This window comes from Crinia signifera, chromosome 3, assembly GCF_055691185.1.
Source record: "Crinia signifera chromosome 3, ASM5569118v1, whole genome shotgun sequence".
Taxonomy (NCBI): domain Eukaryota; kingdom Metazoa; phylum Chordata; class Amphibia; order Anura; family Myobatrachidae; genus Crinia; species Crinia signifera.
Genome location: NC_139219.1, coordinates 5,612,035 through 5,630,427, shown reverse-complemented (window position 1 = coordinate 5,630,427; position 18,393 = coordinate 5,612,035). Strand labels below are relative to the sequence as shown.

The 18,393-nt window shown below is 51.8% G+C and overlaps 1 protein-coding gene across 6 annotated transcripts in view; it reads right to left on the bottom strand.

Annotated features, from left to right (window-relative positions):
- Nucleotides 1–18,393, bottom strand: part of USH2A (usherin) — a 739,769-nt gene that overhangs the window by 268,081 nt on the left and 453,295 nt on the right. For all 6 annotated transcript variants that reach the window (XM_083175163.1, XM_083175160.1, XM_083175162.1 and 3 more), the window contains exon 40: nt 16,562–17,190. In XM_083175163.1, the coding sequence (XP_083031289.1) occupies nt 16,562–17,190 (629 nt within the window). The remainder of the gene's footprint in view (nt 1–16,561; nt 17,191–18,393) is intronic.

Sequence of the window (18,393 nt, the reverse complement as noted above, 5' to 3'; positions counted from 1 at the left end):
AAAAGGCTTCTCAGACGGAAGCTGAACCTCTCTACATTTCAAGGACAGTGTATAAAGGATGGCATCGGATGGATTGGCAGAGCCCCGGCGCCACGCTCGCTGCCTCTCCTGAATGTTGGCAGTGTGCAGCGTGGGAGCAGCAGAGCCCGTAAGACGTTGTATAAGCAGTGTGCTCAGTGATCTGGTGATGAGGATTATTGCAGAGCGGAGGCAGCACCGCACCGTCATATATATATATATATATATATATATATATATATATATTACATAAGCTGCTGTATAGTCACCAGGCCAACATAGCGACCACTGATTGCCGTGGTGCCTCCACTGTTAGAGCTTACGGTGCCTCTAAGGTGCCTCCACTGTTACATCTTACGGTGCCACTGAGGTGCCTCCACTGTTACAGCTTACGGTGCCTCTGAGATGCCTCCACTGTTATAGCTTACGGTGCCACTGAGGTGCCTCCACTGTTACAGTTTACGGTGCCTCTGAGATGCCTCCACTGTTACAGGTTACGGTGCCTCTGAGATGCCTCCACTGTTACAGCTTATGGTGCCTCTGAGATGCCTCCACTGTTATAGCTTACGGTGCCTCTGAGATGCCTCCTCTGTTACAGTTTACGGTGCCTCTGAGATGCCTCCACTGTTACAGTTTATGGTGCCTCTGAGATGCCTCCACTGTTACAGCTTACGGTGCCTCTGAGATGCCTCCACTGTTACAGCTTACGGTGCCTCCACTGTTACAGCTTACGGTGCCTCCACTGTTAGAGCTTACGGTGCCTCTGAGGTGCCTCCACTGTTAGAGCTTACGGTGCCTCTGAGGTGCCTTCACTGTTACAGCTTACGGTGCCTCTGAGATGCCTCCACTGTTACAGCTTACGGTGCCTCCACTGTTACAGCTTACGGTGCCTCTGAGATGCCTCCACTGTTACATCTTACGGTGCCTCCACTGTTAGAGCTTACGGTGCCTCTGAGGTGCCTTCACTGTTACAGCTTACGGTGCCTCTGAGATGCCTCCACTGTTACAGCTTATGGTGCCTCTGAGATGCCTCCACTGTTACAGCTTACGGTGCCTCCACTGTTACAGCTTACGGTGCCTCTGAGATGCCTCCACTGTTACATCTTACGGTGCCTCCACTGTTAGAGCTTACGGTGCCTCTGAGGTGCCTCCACTGTTAGAGCTTACGGTGCCTCTGAGGTGCCTTCACTGTTACAGCTTACGGTGTCTCTGAGGTGCCTCCACTGTTACAGCTTACGGTGCCTCTGAGATGCCTCCACTGTTACATCTTACGGTGCCTCCACTGTTAGAGCTTACGGTGCCTCTGAGGTGCCTTCACTGTTACAGCTTACGGTGTCTCTGAGGTGCCTCCACTGTTACAGCTTACGGTGTCTCTGAGGTGCCTCCACTGTTACAGCTTACGGTGCCTCTGAGGTGCCTCCACTGAACGTCAGGCACAGACTCATTGGGACACAGATACACAAATGTCGCACTTCATGAGTACAGTGTAAGGCGAGCTCAGGGAGGACAGAAACCTCCCGTGGAGCAGAGGACGTATAAAACAAATAAAAAACTGAATAGAAACCGATCCAATTGTCCATTGAAAATCCATTGTTTTATTTATGTGACTTAGATGCCTTGTGAGTGGTGATGACAATCCAGGGGCATTTTTTTTAATCCCGGGGAAAAGAAAAATCCCCCCCCCACCACATTAACTTATTTGGGGGGAGCAGGTGGAGGCAGTGGGTGGGTCAGGTGGAGACCGTGGGTGGGTGTTGCGGCAGCGGTGAGGTGCCGGGCTGCTGAACTTCTGAAGTGGAGCCGGGAGCAGGTGGGTTCAGGCGCTTCATTCGGCCTGCGCAGCATGACCTATGACCTAATCACGCTGAGCAGGCCGCACGCTGGGGTCGGGAACAGCCAGACAGCATCTCAGCAAGTGTTCAGACGCTGCCCAGAATTAGACTGTGCATCTAATCCTGAAATCCCGGACATCTTGGTGGCAAATCCGGGAATTGGCCACCCTAGTTGTGAGGAAGACGCTCAGTATCCGAGTTGCGCAGGACCTAGCGCACCACGAGGGGCTGTTTGTGGCGACCAATCAATTATGGGACTTCTCACTAGAGTGACCAACTGTCCCGGTTTGTCCTGATTTTAACCTCATAAATCCCGCGTCCCGGGCACACCCATCCCGGGACGCGGAAAGTCCAGTTTTAACAAAATAAAATGGCTGGTGTTGTTACTTAGTGACGTGCCGGGCAGCTCACTGCTCTATCCGGCCGCACAGCATTAGACTTGGAGGAGTGTGGGAGGGGAAGCTGTTACGCGGTGTGCGCCGCTGCCTCCCCATTATTGGTTAGTTCGGCCGCCGCGTGACCGCTTCCCCTCCCACTCTCCCAGTAATGCTGTGCAGCCACTGACTGCCAGCCAGGGCGGGTGAGGCCGGTCACCGTCAGGGAGCATTACTGGGAGCACGGTGCCGCGTTACTGACCTGCTGCTGCCTTTGTTGGTGAGCCCCTGGCCTGGCGTGACTGAAGGCGGTGACCCGACGGCTGCTGGAGGCTGGAGCCTGCGAGGCTCTGCTGAGACTGTCAGTCAGTCTCTGCTCTGCGTCTGCGACGGACGGTGTGCGAGCTGCTGAGTGTGCCACCCTGCCCCTGCCTGTGTGCAACCGGGTGCGTCACTCTGACTCTGTGAGAGTCGAGATAAATCATTAAAAGTTCTGTTCTATATTCGGAGTCCCATACGATGCACTGTGTGCGCCGTGCGGACCTCTGTATACAATGTATCATATGCAATCCCAGCCAAGGCTGGCAGATCTGATAAATCTATGGCGCAGCGCTTGCGGTCTCAGCCTCCGATCCAATGAGCACTGGGCCTCACATCGAATCATCTTCAGAGCTAAAACACATGCGATGCAACACTTTACATCCGATTTCTCAACCCGATGCGTCGGAAAAGGGTGAAAAGGGCCCAAATCGCACAAATGTATGGCCCGCTTACCGGCAATGGTACATATGGTCAACAATCACTATGTTGACCCCTATTGGTTGATTGTGATTAGGTCATCACCTAAAAATGGTCGACATACACAAAAACTCGACACAACCAAAATGTTGACAAGAAAATGGTCGACACAAGACTCTGGAAAGTCAGAGTCATCCTGGTCAGCAGACAAGATCATCTATTATTTATTTTAAGAAACAAATAGATAAAAAGCAGCATGTACTGTACTGTAGTGTTCTTCACATACTAAATATTCATTTTACGGCTATAAAAAGTCGAGACTTCCTTCAGAATCCCGGACACAACCCGATTGTCTGGTCCCGTCCGAACCAAAACCCAGTTCAGAAATTTTTTTATGTTTCAGAATTCCAATTTAAATACAAATTTGGGGACTTGGGTTGCAAAAATTACATGATTTGTAGCTGTTTCTATATATTTTTTAAGAAATCCAAAACATTTTTTTTTTTAATCTTAGTTCTGACCCGAAAAGTTTGAGGTTGGTTTTGCTTCCCAACAATTGTAGATCCCGCCTTGGTGTGGGGGGTTGGGAGGTATGTGACTGCAGGATAGGGTGTGTTCTCAATGCGGTGGGCACAACCGGCCTGGCTACATTTCCATGTAGTCCCCAGGATTTACCAATATATTATTACCGAGTAATCAGCCACGTGTGACATGTTATATAGCACAATATCTATATCTTGTGCGCTGGCTTCTCATGGCGGCAATCCTATACAATGTCCCAGAATTCAGCGATGATGGATGTATGCACAGTTAATGTGTTTGCCACCCGCTGCTTTACATACCTGGACCTGTGCCTACCGTTCCTATAAAGCTTTTGATGAAGTTCTAATGATGGCATGAAACGCGTCAGGCTTTGTTTTAGTGCCTTTTTATTGATTTTGGGTATAATGAAAGCGGCTTTTAAAATCAGAGAGATCATTAGCTTTTTCTTTTTTTTTTTATCCTTTTTACTTTTTCTGTCGCACGCGTTCCCTTTACTCCGGTCTGAGTTTACTGCTTCTGTTTAACCATTTTGCTACAAATGAGATGATGAGTTCATGTTTTCTTGGAAAGGAATTTCCACTTACGGTAATTTACGGTGCGCGCCGACCTGCGGTCTTACATAAATACTTCGGCTTTGTTTTGACCATTGTTTGGGCTCCTCTATTGTAATCTGGTGTGGAGGGGCCAATGAATCTGACTCTGCAAAGAGTGGTGAGGACCGCAGAGAAGGTTATTGGGACGGACCTCCCCCTGTAAGGGAACTAGACTTAAGGAGGGTCATGAACCGCGCTGGGAAGATCGTGGCGGACAAACTCCACCTGGCCGGAACTTGTCTCATGTTCTCCCATCAGGTGGACGCTTCAGGTGGGATACGGTCATTAGGTCTACAAGCATTGGGTCAACATGCAGGAAGGTCGACATGGGTTAGGCCAACAGGGTCATTAGGTCAACAACAGCAATAGGTCGACATGGGGAAGGACGACTGTCAAAAGGTCGACATGGGACACTGACACAGTTGACATGGACACTGAAACGTAGCACTGTGCCCCCTAACCGGACGAGATGGAACTTGCCAGAAACACGGGAGATAAGTGGATTGAACCCCAGTGTGTTCGTATAATAATGATAACAAATAATTTTATATTGCCCCTTTAATACAATCCAAAAATAAATAATACTTGTTTTCACATTTTCCATCCTCCTGACCCCTGGCCAAACTGCTGGGTCACCGTATACAGCACACCAGGAACCTTTGCATTCTGGGGGAATTAATGCCTATTTCCCTATAGATTGTAAGCTTGCGAGCAGGGCCCTCCTACCTTTGACCAGCGGTGGCTCGTACCTTATTGGGGGAGGGGGGCTGCCTCTGGCCGCAGCGGGGGTGCCGCGATTCAGGCACCCCCTCCCCCTGTCGCCGCTGCTGCCTCCTCTACCGTCCCAGTCCCTGCGCCTGTGCTGTGATGAGTGACAGGCGCTAGGACTGGCGCATGCGCAGTACACACGTGTACCGCGCGCGCAGCCAACTTCTATGGGCTGCTTGGGCAACAGCCCATAGAAGCAATCTTGGTCCCGGGGCCTGTACAATAGAAGTTACATGCACCGGGACCAGCGCGTGCTGTCACACGCCGCTGCGGTGGTACACGGCGGGTACTGTACTCACCCGCCCGTGTCCGCCACCGGCTGGCGTGTGTGTCGGCCTCCATGTCAGGTTAGGTGACAGGCAGAGGTCCGGCAGTGTTGGAGGGCAGCATGGGAATCTGCAGCGTGGTCCCACTCTAAGGCTATAGATGCCGGGAGACCAGCTCTGCCATCTTGCTTGAGGGCAAACAGGGGATTGGGCCAGGTCAGGTATTCTCACCTGTTTCACTGTGACAGCCAATGGCAGCCGCCCTCTATGCATATAGGGGATCTGCCTAGGTAGCTTAGTGTCAGTGCAAAGAGTCTTCTGTGCTGTGCACTTCCTGGAAGGCTCCTGACTCATTGTGCCCTTGCTATTCCCGCTGTGTCCGTCAGCTTGCTATTGGCCATAGCCCCATTGCTTCCTTCCAGTCACGCTGGTCGCCAGCTTCTCTCTGGTACTCTTGGGTGCTACCTCCTGGATTTCAGTCACCGGATCCACTATTGTTGCCATCTTTCCACTTCTTTATCAGGACATTCCTCATCATTGTAATCTGTAAAATCCTCATCATTGTAATCTTGACATTCCTCATCATTGTTATCTGGACATCTCTTATATATTTAGCCAGATCTGTCACTCAACCCCTGTGTAGAACGTTCCTGTGTAGAAAATTTTCATGTGTATAACGTTCCACCCCCTTGAAATCACCTCCCCCCGCCCAGCCAGGGTACAGTACACGCCCACCATCCACCATTACTCTACAGCCACCATCCACCATTACTCCTGCACATCCCTACCCTCTGCCAGGACCCCCGCGACCCCCCTCCTGCGTTTCGCGGGACCCCTGCGACCCCCCCTCCCGCGATTCGCGGGACCCCCGCGACCCCCCTCCCGCGATTCGCGGGACCCCCACGACCCCCCCCCTCCCGCGATTCATGGGACCCCTGCGACCTCCCGCGAATCGCGGGACCCCCGCGACCCTCCCGCGAATCGCGGGACCCCCGCGACCCTCCCGCGAATCGCGGGACCCCGCGACCCCCCTCCCGCGATTCGCGGGACCCCCGCGACCCCCCCTCCCGCGAAACGTGGGACCCCCGCGAATCGCGGGACCCCAGTGACCCCCCCCTCCCCGCGAGCCCCCTCCCGCGATTCGCGGGACCCCTGCAACCTCCCCTCCCTCCCGCGATTCGCAGGACCCCCGCGACCCCCCCTCCCGGCATTAAAAGGGCCCCTCGCGACCCCCCCTCCCGCGATTTGCGGACCACCGCCCCCTCCCGTGATTCACGGCACCCCCCCACTGCGATTTGCGACCCCCCTCCCGCAATTCGCGCCCCCAACCCCCCGCGATTTGCGGACCCCCTCGGCACCTCTCGCGATTTGCGACTGCCCCGTAATTCACACACCACCTCCAGCGCCCCCTCCCGCAATTTGCAGACCCCCTCCCGTCATTCGGGGACCCCCCCTCCCACGATTCATGCCCCCCTCACGCAATTCACGGCACCCCCCACCCCCCTTCCTGCGATTCGCAGCCCCCCACGACCCCCCCTCCCGCGATTCATGCCCCCTCCCGCGATTCACGGACCCCCGCACAACCCCCCTGCACCCCCCCTCCCTTGATTCACTCCCCCTCCCCGCGATTCACGGACCCCCGCACCACCCAACTGCACCCCACCTCCCTTGATTCACGCCCCCCTCATGCAATTTACGGCACCCCCCCACACCCCACCTCCTGCGATTCGCAGCCCCCAACGACCCTCCCTCCTGCGATTCATGACCCCTCCCACGATTCACGGACCCCCGCACCACCCCCAGCGCCCCCCCTCCCCTTGACTCACGGCACCCCCCAATTCACGGACCTCCACAACTCCCCTCCCGCAATTCACTAACCCCGACAACCCCCCTCCCGCAATTTCCGGACCCTCCTTCCTACGATTCAAGCCCCCCGCGCCCCCTCCCACGATTTGCGGACCCCCGTCCCCTCCCGCTAATCGCGGATCCCCGCACACCACCCCCCCTCCCGCAATTTGCAGACCCCCCTGACCCCCTTCCGGCAATTCCACCCCCCAGCGGACCACCGCAACCCCGCTCCCACATTTCACGTACCCCCGTGACAATGGGGGATCCTGTACCGCCACAAGCAGGTACTGCCCCTAGGTGGGAAATCCGGCCCTGGCTGCCGCACTGCAGGTTTCCCCACTGCCCTCTGCATCAGCGCCACAACTTTTATCAATGTCTTGCCCACATACCACTATTATACAGCCTCCTGCTCTCATGCACGCTCACTCCCTCTCAGTGGGAGGAGACACTCACCCACTGCCGGGAGCTGCATACTGTCCCCCACCCTCCTCCAGTTCTAGGGATGCCCATCGACCATCAATGATTTAAAATAATCGATGGTTTATGGCCGATGTTGAATACTTTTGCCATCAATGTGGGAGGACAAGATGGTTTCCCTACAACGATGGCAAAGGAGAACCGATCAAGTTTCAAATTTTTTTCGGCCACCAAGTTCTGATTGACCCACGGCCTATTCAGTCAGATATAATGGATGACCATCGATAGCTACAACAATCGATGGTTATCCAAGTAATATGTTACTACTATCGATGGCAGGGTGCAAAATCGCCATCAATGCCAACCATCGATGGTGTCTGCACCAATGCCTATCCCTATTCGGCAACAGCCAAAAACCTTTATTACCCCTCATACCCACACACCTCTATCACTGCCCTGCCTCCTGTTCTCCTGCCCCGTAACTTCCGCCAGTGGGGACCCGCTCACCCTGTGTTGCCCACATTCCCCTATCATGCTTTACCGCCCAGCCTCCTGCTCTCATGCACCCTAACTCCCACCCAGTCGTAGGAGACACTGACTCAGGGCCACCGTCCTGTACTTCTGTGCTGCCACGCTGGACCCTCACCCACTGGCAGAAGCTGCACAGTGTCCACCACCCTCTTTAGTCCCCCGTATGCCCACACACCCCTATCACTACCCAGCTTCCTGCTCTCCTGAACCGTAACTTCCACCACTGGGTAATCGCTGACGCTGTGTTGCCCACATACCCCTATTATGCCTCATATCCCAGCCTCCTGCTCTCATGCACCCTAACTCCCACCCAGTAGGAGGAGACACTGACTCAGGGCCACCGTCCTGTACTCCTGTGCTGCCACGCTGTAATACAGGGCATCTTTCATACAATTCTAACCATATTTCTCACAATACAAACGTTCACAAATTAAGGGGCGCAGCCCCTTACGCCGGTGTGAAGAGCGCCCGTGGGCGCGATGAATCACCTAGTTCATTATCTTTGCCTATATTACTATTTTGCCTGCCTTTTTCTCAAAGAAGTATTTGAGTCCCTGTATGACATCATTTATTAAACCCGCTCGTTTTAAGCCTACTGCTGCTGCCCCAGTACCTGAACACCACACGACGACATCAGAACCTTCTACAGTGACAGATTGCACTGACCTGATGGAGTCGGGTGAAAATCAGGGATCCTTGACAGGTGTATTGCAAGGCATCATGGCTCGTCTGGAACAGTTGGAATTCTCACAGCGTCAAGTGGCGCAATTCCTACAAACGCTGACACCTCCACCAGCAGTTGCTGCAGCAACATCGCAAGCGCCTTCAGGAGGTTCCCCTGCCACGCCGCCAGCCGGGTCTATTATCCCTCCTCATCTGCATCTGCCAATTCCCAGCAAATATGATGGGTCTCCTAAAGGATGTCGCGGGTTCTTGAATCAGTGCGATGTGCACTTCACTCTCCAATCATCCAACTTTCCAACTGCCAAAGCACGAGTGGCCTACATTGTCTCTCTCCTCGCTGGCCCAGCCCTGGATTGGGTTTCACCTCTGTGGGAATGAGCAAATCCTCTGCTGAATAATTATGACGATTTTATCACCTCCTTCCGGCGAATATTTGACGAACCAGGTCGAGTGTCATCTCCTGCTACAGAGATTCTGAGAATTCGTCAAGGTAGCAGATCAGTGGGTCAATATGTTGTACAATTCCAGACGCTAGCATCTGAGTTAGGGTGGAATGAAGAGGCCCTCGTTTCTGCTTTCTGGAATGGCCTAGCCGGTCGCCTCAAAGATGAACTGGCCAGTCGCGATACACCTCCCACCCTGACAGATCTAATTTCCTTGTGCAATAAAGTTGATCTGCGGCTTCAAGATTGGCAATCGGAGAGAGCTCGTTCTGATCGATTTCGACCTCGTTCCACTCCTGCTGTTGCTCCTCCTGTAAAAAGTAGATCGCCTACTGCTTCTGCCACAGAAGAACCAATCCAAATAAATCGGTCTCGTCTTTCCCTCGAAGAGAAGAACCGACAACGTCGAGACAATCTTTGTATGTACTGTGCCTCATCCTCCCATCTCCTGGTCTCTTGTCCACTCCGTCCGGGAAATGACTGCTCCTAATCCCCACGAGGGAGGTTAGATTATGAGTGTTATTGCCATCTCCTTCCACCATAGACTCTACCATTTCTGTTATGCTGAGTACCCCTCAGGGACAGACGTCCATCCAGGCCCTGTTGGACTCAGGCGCAGCTCGAAACTTCATTTCGGCTGATATCGCTGCACAGCTCTCCATACCCCTCCAGCCATTACAGCAGCCTTTGGTTCTGACAGCCGTCGACGGTAGCCACATCTCCAGTGGTCATATCACCTCTCAGACCGTACCAGTACATCTTCAAGTCGGAGCTCTGCACCAAGAAAGGTTAGAGTTTTTGGTCCTTCCTCAGTCCTCACACACTGTAGTTCTGGGAATGCCATGGCTTATCAAGCACAACCACCATGTTGACTGGCTGACTATAAAGATCAAGGCCTGGAGTAAAGACTGCTTCTCTTCTTGTTTATCTCGAGTCATACCCGTCCTTCTGAGTGAGTCACAAGTACCCTCTTCCAAACTCCCTGCCTCAGCCATACCAGCTCCTTATTTGTCTTTCTCGGATGTCTTTAGTAAAGGAGGTGCCGATACTCTGCCGCCCCACCGGCCGTGGGACTGTCCCATCGATCTCATTCCAGGCAAGACTCCGCCACGGGGGCGAACGTATCCTTTATCGTTACCTGAAACAGAGGCCATGTCAAAATATATCCAAGAAAATCTGGAGAAGGGATTCATTCGGCCGTCCACCTCTCCTGCAGGCACAGGTTTCTTCTTTGTCAAAAAGAAAGATGGCAGTTTAAGACCATGTATCGATTATCGGGGGCTGAATGACATCACCATTAAAAATCGCTATCCGCTGCCTCTCATCACCGAACTGTTCGATAAAGTAAAGGGGGCTACGGTCTTCTCCAAACTAGACTTGAGGGGTGCATACAACCTGATCCGTATCCGCCAGGGGGATGAATGGAAGACGGCATTCAATACCCGAGACGGCCATTATGAATATCTCGTCATGCCGTTTGGTCTATGCAATGCCCCTGCCGTTTTCCAGCAATTTATGAACGACATCTTCCAGGACATGTTGTATGTACAGTATCTATTGTTGTTTATTTGGACAACATTCTCATCTTCTCTCCCAAACTTAGTTCTCACCGGCACACCGTCCGTGAGGTGTTAAGTCGTCTTCGCCAGAACCAGCTTTTCTGCAAACTTGAAAAGTGCGTCTTTGAAGTCTCTTCGGTTCCCTTCTTTGGTCACATTCTCTCAAGTACTGGGTTGGAGATGGACCCTGAGAAGGTTCGTGCTATTCAAGATTGGACGCCCCCTACCACCCTCAAAGGGGTGCAAAGATTCCTCGGCTTCTCCAATTACTATCGCCGCTTCATCTGAAATTTCACCACCATAGCAGCACCTCTGACTGCACTCACCCGAAAGGGGGCCAATCCTGCCCAATGGCCACCCGAGGCCTTTCAGCAACTGAAACAGGCCTTTATAACCGCCCCAATCCTTCTTCAGCCAGAAGTGAATAGACCCTTCATCCTGGAGGTCGATGCCTCTTCAGAAGGGGTAGGGGCAGTTCTTTCGCAAAAAGGAGAAGATTCAGAGCTTCACCCTTGTGCATATTTCTCCAAGAAATTTCTTCAGGCAGAAAATAATTACCCCATTGGAGAACAGGAGCTGCTAGCGGTTAAGTTAGCCTTTGAAGAGTGGCGGTACCTGTTGGAGGGAGCTCGTCACCAGATTACAGTCTTTTCAGATAACAAAAATCTTTCTTTCTTACGTCATGTCCAGTGTCTCACTTCTCGACAAGCCCGCTGGGCTATGTTCTTTGAACGATTTAACTTCCAAATCAAGTATCGTCCAGGGGTTTTAAACAACAAGGCTGACGCTTTATCTCGTTCCTTTGATGCCAGTTCAGACTCTGAACCTCTAAAGCAGCCCATCCTGAACCCAGTAGTCTTCGCTCATGTCACTCCTCATCCTACACCTCCTTCAGGCAAGTCCTTTGTGCCACCCAACTTACGCAAGAAGCTGTTGACCTGGGGTCACGCCTGCCGCTTTGCTGGACATTCCAGTATTCAAAAGACTTTGCAATTTCTCCTGTGTTCATATTGGTGGCCGACCATTCGGCCGGATGTAACAAACTTTACATCATGCGTCAAGTGTGTTCAGCACAAGACCTCTCGAACTCCTCTGGCTGTAGCTCTGCTGCCACTGTCCATTCCAACGGAACCGTGGACGCATCTCTCGATGGACTTTATATCCGAACTACCACCATCTGTCGGGTATACTGTCATCTGGGTGATAGTCGATAGATTTTCAAAGATGGCCCACTTTGTGCCCCTAAAGTCCCTGCCTTCTGCTCCTGTGCTTGCTTAACTCTTCATATCATCCATCTTCAAGCTTCATGGTCTGCCTAAAGAAATTATATCCGACCGGGGTGTTCAGTTTGTCGCCAAATTCTGGAGAGCTCTATGTGCTGCTGTTCAAGTAAAACTGAAATTCTCCACCGCCTTCCATCCTCAGACTAACGGGCAAACCGAACGTGTCAACCAAGATCTAGAGACATTCATTCGACTCTTCTTGTCCTCCTCTCAGGATGAATGGAAGGATCTTTTACCTTGGGCAGAATATGCACACAATAACTCCTACCATTCCTCTTCAGGTACCACACCTTTCTTTACAGTTTATGGCAAGCATCCACGGTCCCCTGACTTCACAAGTCTGCTGTCCCCAGAGGTTCCCGCAGCTGCTTCTTCTCTTCATCGTTTTGCAAAAATATGGGCTGAGGTCCATAAAGCTCTTCTTCAAGCTTCTTCCAGATATAAAAGGGCGGCTGACAAGAAAAGAAAGGCGGTTCCGCCATTAAAGGTAGGGGATCGATTATGGCTGTCCACCCGCAATCTTCGTCTTCGTGTACCCTCCATGAAATTTGCCCCACGCTTTATTGGGCCATTTCCCATTACTCAAGTCATCAATCCGGTGGCTTACAGATTGCAACTTACATCTACTGCCAGTCACAGTGATGCCAGTGCAGTCTCACAGACTGCATCTGGCTTCACTACAGTGGCAGATTTTACCTGTCTGTAAATACCCAGTTTGTTGTATCACTGTCTCCTTTTCTAAAGCACAAAGGAATATGCTGCGCTATATAAGATTGTTGATGTTCTTATCTTCCTACAGATGTAGCGCCTCTCTTCTTTGCCCGGCACCCGCCAGATCCCTTTCACTGGCGAGTGCCAGCGATAGGGACTGCTGCGTCTCACACGCATCCCAGTATCATGGCGGCTGGGCAGCGTCTCCCTGCCGGTCTCCGCTTCAGGGAGAGGCTGCCCAGGTCGGGAGGGGGTTAGGGCGGCAAGGGGGACTGGTGGTAACGGCGGGGGAGGCGGCGGGGACTCCCGGCAATGCCACTGGGCGCACAAGCATCTTGTGTGTGCGCGTCCCTGGTGGTAGCCGGCAGCTGGCGGAGGATGGCGATGGAATCGCTAGCCCCTGTAAAGACATAATGATTGTTCCCATTACTCATGTGTTTAAGGTCCTTGTGGGCGATGAATAATAAATTCCTCCAAACCCACCCTTTATACCACTGTCACTCAACACCTTGGACCCGGGATATTGCCAGGCCGCTGACGTAACAACCCGGGTTGAGGTGCGGCGTGACAGCACTAAACCTTATAACCTGGTTCGAACAACCTGGCAATTCGACCCGGGTTATAAAATGGGTTAAATCTGGGTCTCCCTCTGTATAATGGGCAGCGCGGGTTTAGAATGAACGCATCAGACCCATGAATGCAATCCTATGTCTGACCGTGGTTTTGCGATGTTAAAGGGGATTCATTTCCATCAAAATGTTTTGCAAACATCTGCTGCAAATAAAACTGCTCATATGGGTTAATAGTAAATATATGTACATTTAGGGGGGATTCAACAAGCTACAGTAAACTCTACAGTGATAAAAACACTTTTACGTCATTTTTGCCCAATGTTTGTTTCTGGCAATTCAATTAATGTCCTTTTCTTGTGCTGTAAAACAACACTTAGAATGGATATTGTTTCCTCTGATAATGCTGGCTATCAGCACAAGATGAATTGACCCTCTCCCGCCCTCCGGGGATCAATTAGCCATGGTAATTGAATTCCCCCTTTAGAGTAAAAGTGTTTAATAACTACAGTGTATGTACCGGCGTGAGAACTGTAATAATGCACATAGGAAAGCACAGATGACTGTAGGTACAGAGAGATCTATTTCTATGTATTATTATTTTTTTTAAATTATATTTTTGAAAGTTTGATTTAGTACAATTGTTGGACGCTTGCAGCTGACAGATGGAGTCACAAATATGAGGCTGGAAAGAAATCCAAAATCTAAAAATGATTGTTTAAACAAAAAAAGAAAAGTTCAGCAGACGTTTCAGCCCCTCCCACAACGCTTTCACCCGAGCCGCAGCGCCAGGTTAGAGCTGAAATCATATACTTTCTGATTTTGGAATAATGCATTACGCACTGACGTTCTCCAGTCCAGACAGATAAATACAGTTTTTCCTAAATCCGCAAAATTATCAAAACATCAAAGAAAGGATCAGAAGATAAACCCCTCGCACTCTGTAACTGTGTTCCGCTCTGTGCTCCGAGGATGGGACCAGTGTACCAGCGATTTTGGCATGCGTACAAGCCCATACTCACGGACGCACGCGCCTGTTTACACAGAAGACGTTTCAGAGCTCGAAAAATCCCTCTTGTTTGGTTACACTAATTTCCCCTGAATGAAGTCTGTACGCCAGCCAAGGCGATGGCCGTCAGCTATCCGGCCCTAAAGCGCTCGCACCCCCCCAGGGGATTTCCAGAAATAATTGAAAACTTCTTAGGGAGTCCTTCACTCCAAAATGCTGCCTAAAACTATTCTATATATGATTCGCACGTTCTCCACGTACCCTGTAACAGAGCGTCGTCCCTATAATAAGAATACAACGCGCACCAGTGCATGGGACACAGAACCTCAGGGTGGACTCTCAGAACTGGGAGCAGAGGATACACTCTAGGGCTACATTTACTAAGCAGAGTTTAACTAATGACTCACTTATTGTGATACCCAAAATGTAAACTGGCAATAATGATAAATATATAATATACTGTACCAGTTTTTTAATATAATATTTTTGAAGTTTTACATTTTGGGGTCAAAATCCCAGAGATTCAACAACTTGAAATAGCGGCAGCATAATAAATATAGAATTAGCGTAACACAACATAAGAGCGACATTTGTACAGCACAGGGTGAGAGGAAGGAAAGGAGGTAAGGCGTGGGGCATGGAGATATGGCTGGGGACACCGGCGTGGGGCATGGAGATATGGCTGGGACACCGGCGTGGGGCATGGAGATATGGCTGGGGACACCGGCGTGGGGCATGGAGATATGGCTGGGGACACCGGCGTGGGGACATGGAGATATGGCTGGGGACACCGGCGTGGGGCATGGAGATATGGCTGGGGACACCGGCGTGGGGCATGGAGATATGGCTGGGGACACCGGCGTGGGGCATGGAGATATGGCTGGGGACACCGGCGTGGGGCATGGAGATATGGCTGGGGACATCGGCGTGGGGACATGGAGATATGGCTGGGGACACCGGCGTGTGGCATGGAGATATGGCTGGGGACACCGGCGTGGGGCATGGAGATATGGCTGGAGACACCGGCGTGGGACATGGAGATATGGCTGGGGACACCGGCGTGGGACATGGAGATATGGCTGGGGACATGGAGATATGGCTGGGGACACCGGCGTGGGACATGGAGATATGGCTGGGGATACCGGCGTGGGACATGGAGATATGGCTGGGGATACCGGCGTGGGGCATGGAGATATGGCTGGGGACACCGGCGTGGGGCATGGAGGTATGGCTGGGGACACCGGCGTGGGGCATAGAGATATGGCTGGGGATACCGGCGTGGGGCATGGAGATATGGCTGGGGACATTGGCAGGGGACATAGAGAGATATGGCTGGGGACACCGGCAGGGGACATGGAGGTATGGCTGGGGACACCGACGGGGGACATGGAGATATGGCTGGGGACACCGGCAGGGGACATGGAGGTATGGCTGGGGACACCAGGAGGGGCCATAGAGATATAGCTGGGGATACCGGCAGGGGACATAGAGAGATTAGAGAGATGGGAGGGGATACCAGCAGGGGACATGGAGATATAGCTGGGGACACCGTCAGGGCACGTAGAGATATGGGGGGGGGGGGGGGGGGGTGTGGGAGAGACACCAGCAGGGAACATGGAGGTAAGGGAGGGGACACCTGGAGGGGACATGGAGATATAGCTGGGGACACCAGCAGGGGACATAGAGATATGTAGAGGACAGCAGGAGGGGACATAGAGAGATATGGGAGGGGACACAGGCAGGGGACATGGAGATATGACAGGGGATACCAGCAGGAGATATGTCTGGGGATACCGGCGGGGGACATGGAGATATGTCTGGGGATACCGGTTGGTGACATGGAGATATGGAGAGGACACCAGCAGGGGACAGATTTATGGCAGGGGACACCAGCAGGGGACATAGCGATATGGAGAGGACACCGGCAGGGGACAGATATATGGCAGGGGACACCAACAGGGGACATAGTGATATGGAAGGGGACACCAGCAGGGTACATAGCGATATGGAAGGGGACACCAGCAGGGTACATAGCGATATGAAAGGGGACACCAGCAGGGGACATGGAGATATGGGAAGAGACACCGAATGGGGACATGGAGACATGGCAGGGGACAACATCATAAGGGAGCATGGAGATATGGCAGGGGACATCGTCAGGGAGCATGGAGATATGGCAGGAGACACCAGCAGGGGACATAGAGCTATGGGAAGAGACACTGGATGGGGACATGGAGATATGGCAGGGGACACCAGCAGGGGACATAGAGCTATGGGAAGAGACACCGGATGGGGACATGGAGACATGGCAGGGGACGACATCATCAGGGAGCATGGAGATATGACAGGGGACTCCAGCAATCCTGAGAACCTACCTTTGCTGTATACGGGCCAATTATAGTCACTTCTGGAGCCTGGACCCCAACTGGTCTTGATGGTCTTGTTTTGACTTCTGACCAATCGCTGTGGTTTGTTCCTCCGTTATAGGTTGTAGCCACAATCCTGTACTCATACATCATCCAGGGGTTAATGTCTCTCGTTTCATCCTTGTACTGCATTGGGGCGTCTCCAGTTAGCGTTGCTACCGTGTGCACGTCTTCTTCCCCCTTCAGCCTCCTCTCAATCCTAAACTTTTCCATTACCCCGTTTGGGTGGAGAGGAGGCTTCCACCGAATGGTCACTGATGTAGGACTCTCAGACCAGAGGTCAGGTGCTGGAACATAGCTTGGGGCATCTGGAAGGGTCTCTATGACCAGCGACTCTTGGGACAGTGAGCAGCCTGCAGATGTGCACCCCTCCAGCTGATACCGGTAACTCGTGTATGGAACTAAACCATGGAACGTGAAGCTAGAGCTATTGCCAGGAACAGCCGCCTGCAGGCTACCATTCTGGTAAAGGTTGTAGTGGGTTATTACACCATTGGGTTTTGTTGGCGGGTGCCAAGTAAGGGTCATGGATCTTGGTTTCACCAACAAAGGAAGAGGAGGGTCAACGGATTCTGGTTCTGTAGAAGACAAACATGCAAATAGTTTATCGTACAATATTTAAATGGATTCAAAACCAAACCAAAAAAATCGAATCCGAACCAAAACACTTGAGGGTGGTTTTGCAAAAACAAATACACAATGATGAATTACAACTAAAACACAGGTTCCATGCACATCAATAAAGCACCAACATATAATGTATCACTGTATCACTACATGTGACTAGCCTGGTCATGTATGGCCACTGCCGGTCACATGGGATAAAGTCTGGCCACTCCCCTCCACCTACAATCAACCAACAACTGGCCGCATTGTGCAGCACAGATTTCTCATGGCATACGGTTCCCTGGGAATTCGGATGGAAGACAGACAGTAAATAGACAGTCAATAGGTCAAAAGGTCGACAGGGATAAAAGGTTGACATTTAAATGGTCAACGTGGAATAAGGTCAACAGGGTCAAAAGGGTCGACATGCAAAAGGTCAACACAATGTTTTCCACAATTTAAAGGGTTAGGAATAGGATGACAGTTAGGGTTAGAGTTCTGCACTTGGGGGAGGGTCCGGGGCTTATTTGCTAAGATGGGAGTTCTATTGAAGATGGGAGGTTGCCCATAGCAACCAATCAATCAGATTCTACTTCTTATGGGGACTTCTTCTAGAACCTTCTAGAAGATTATAGATACAGTCTGAGCAACACCACATCTCAACAAAACTCCCACCTTAATAAATATGTATTTCTTATATAGCGCATACATATACACCAGGAGACAAAACATATTATTGCTATAATAATGCAAAACCTTGCGACTATTAACCATCAGGTGTTTATATCAGTGGTCAGGGAACCGGGGTAAATTACCCCAAATGGGGTAAAAATGAAATTCCTGGGGCTAATGGATGGTTGCGCTGGAATCCCTACATTCCCCAGCCCTGAACATGAAATGCGGGCCGTGCGCGGGTTTAGCCGCGATGGGGGTAGACCAGTGGGCATAGCCCAGGGGCAGATTGGACCGCCGCTAGTCAAGTGTAGAAAGACCCGCCGCAGGTGGGCATGGCCTTACCTCTTAGCGGCCTGCCGCCGCTAAGAGGTAAGACCCGGGCGCTGCAGCCGCTGACATGCTGTGCCTCTAGGCCACTGCTGTTTGGACTGCTGCACTGTGAGAGGTAGAGTTACTGCTGCCACTGTGAGAGGTAAAATTGTAGGGGGGGGGATACGGTA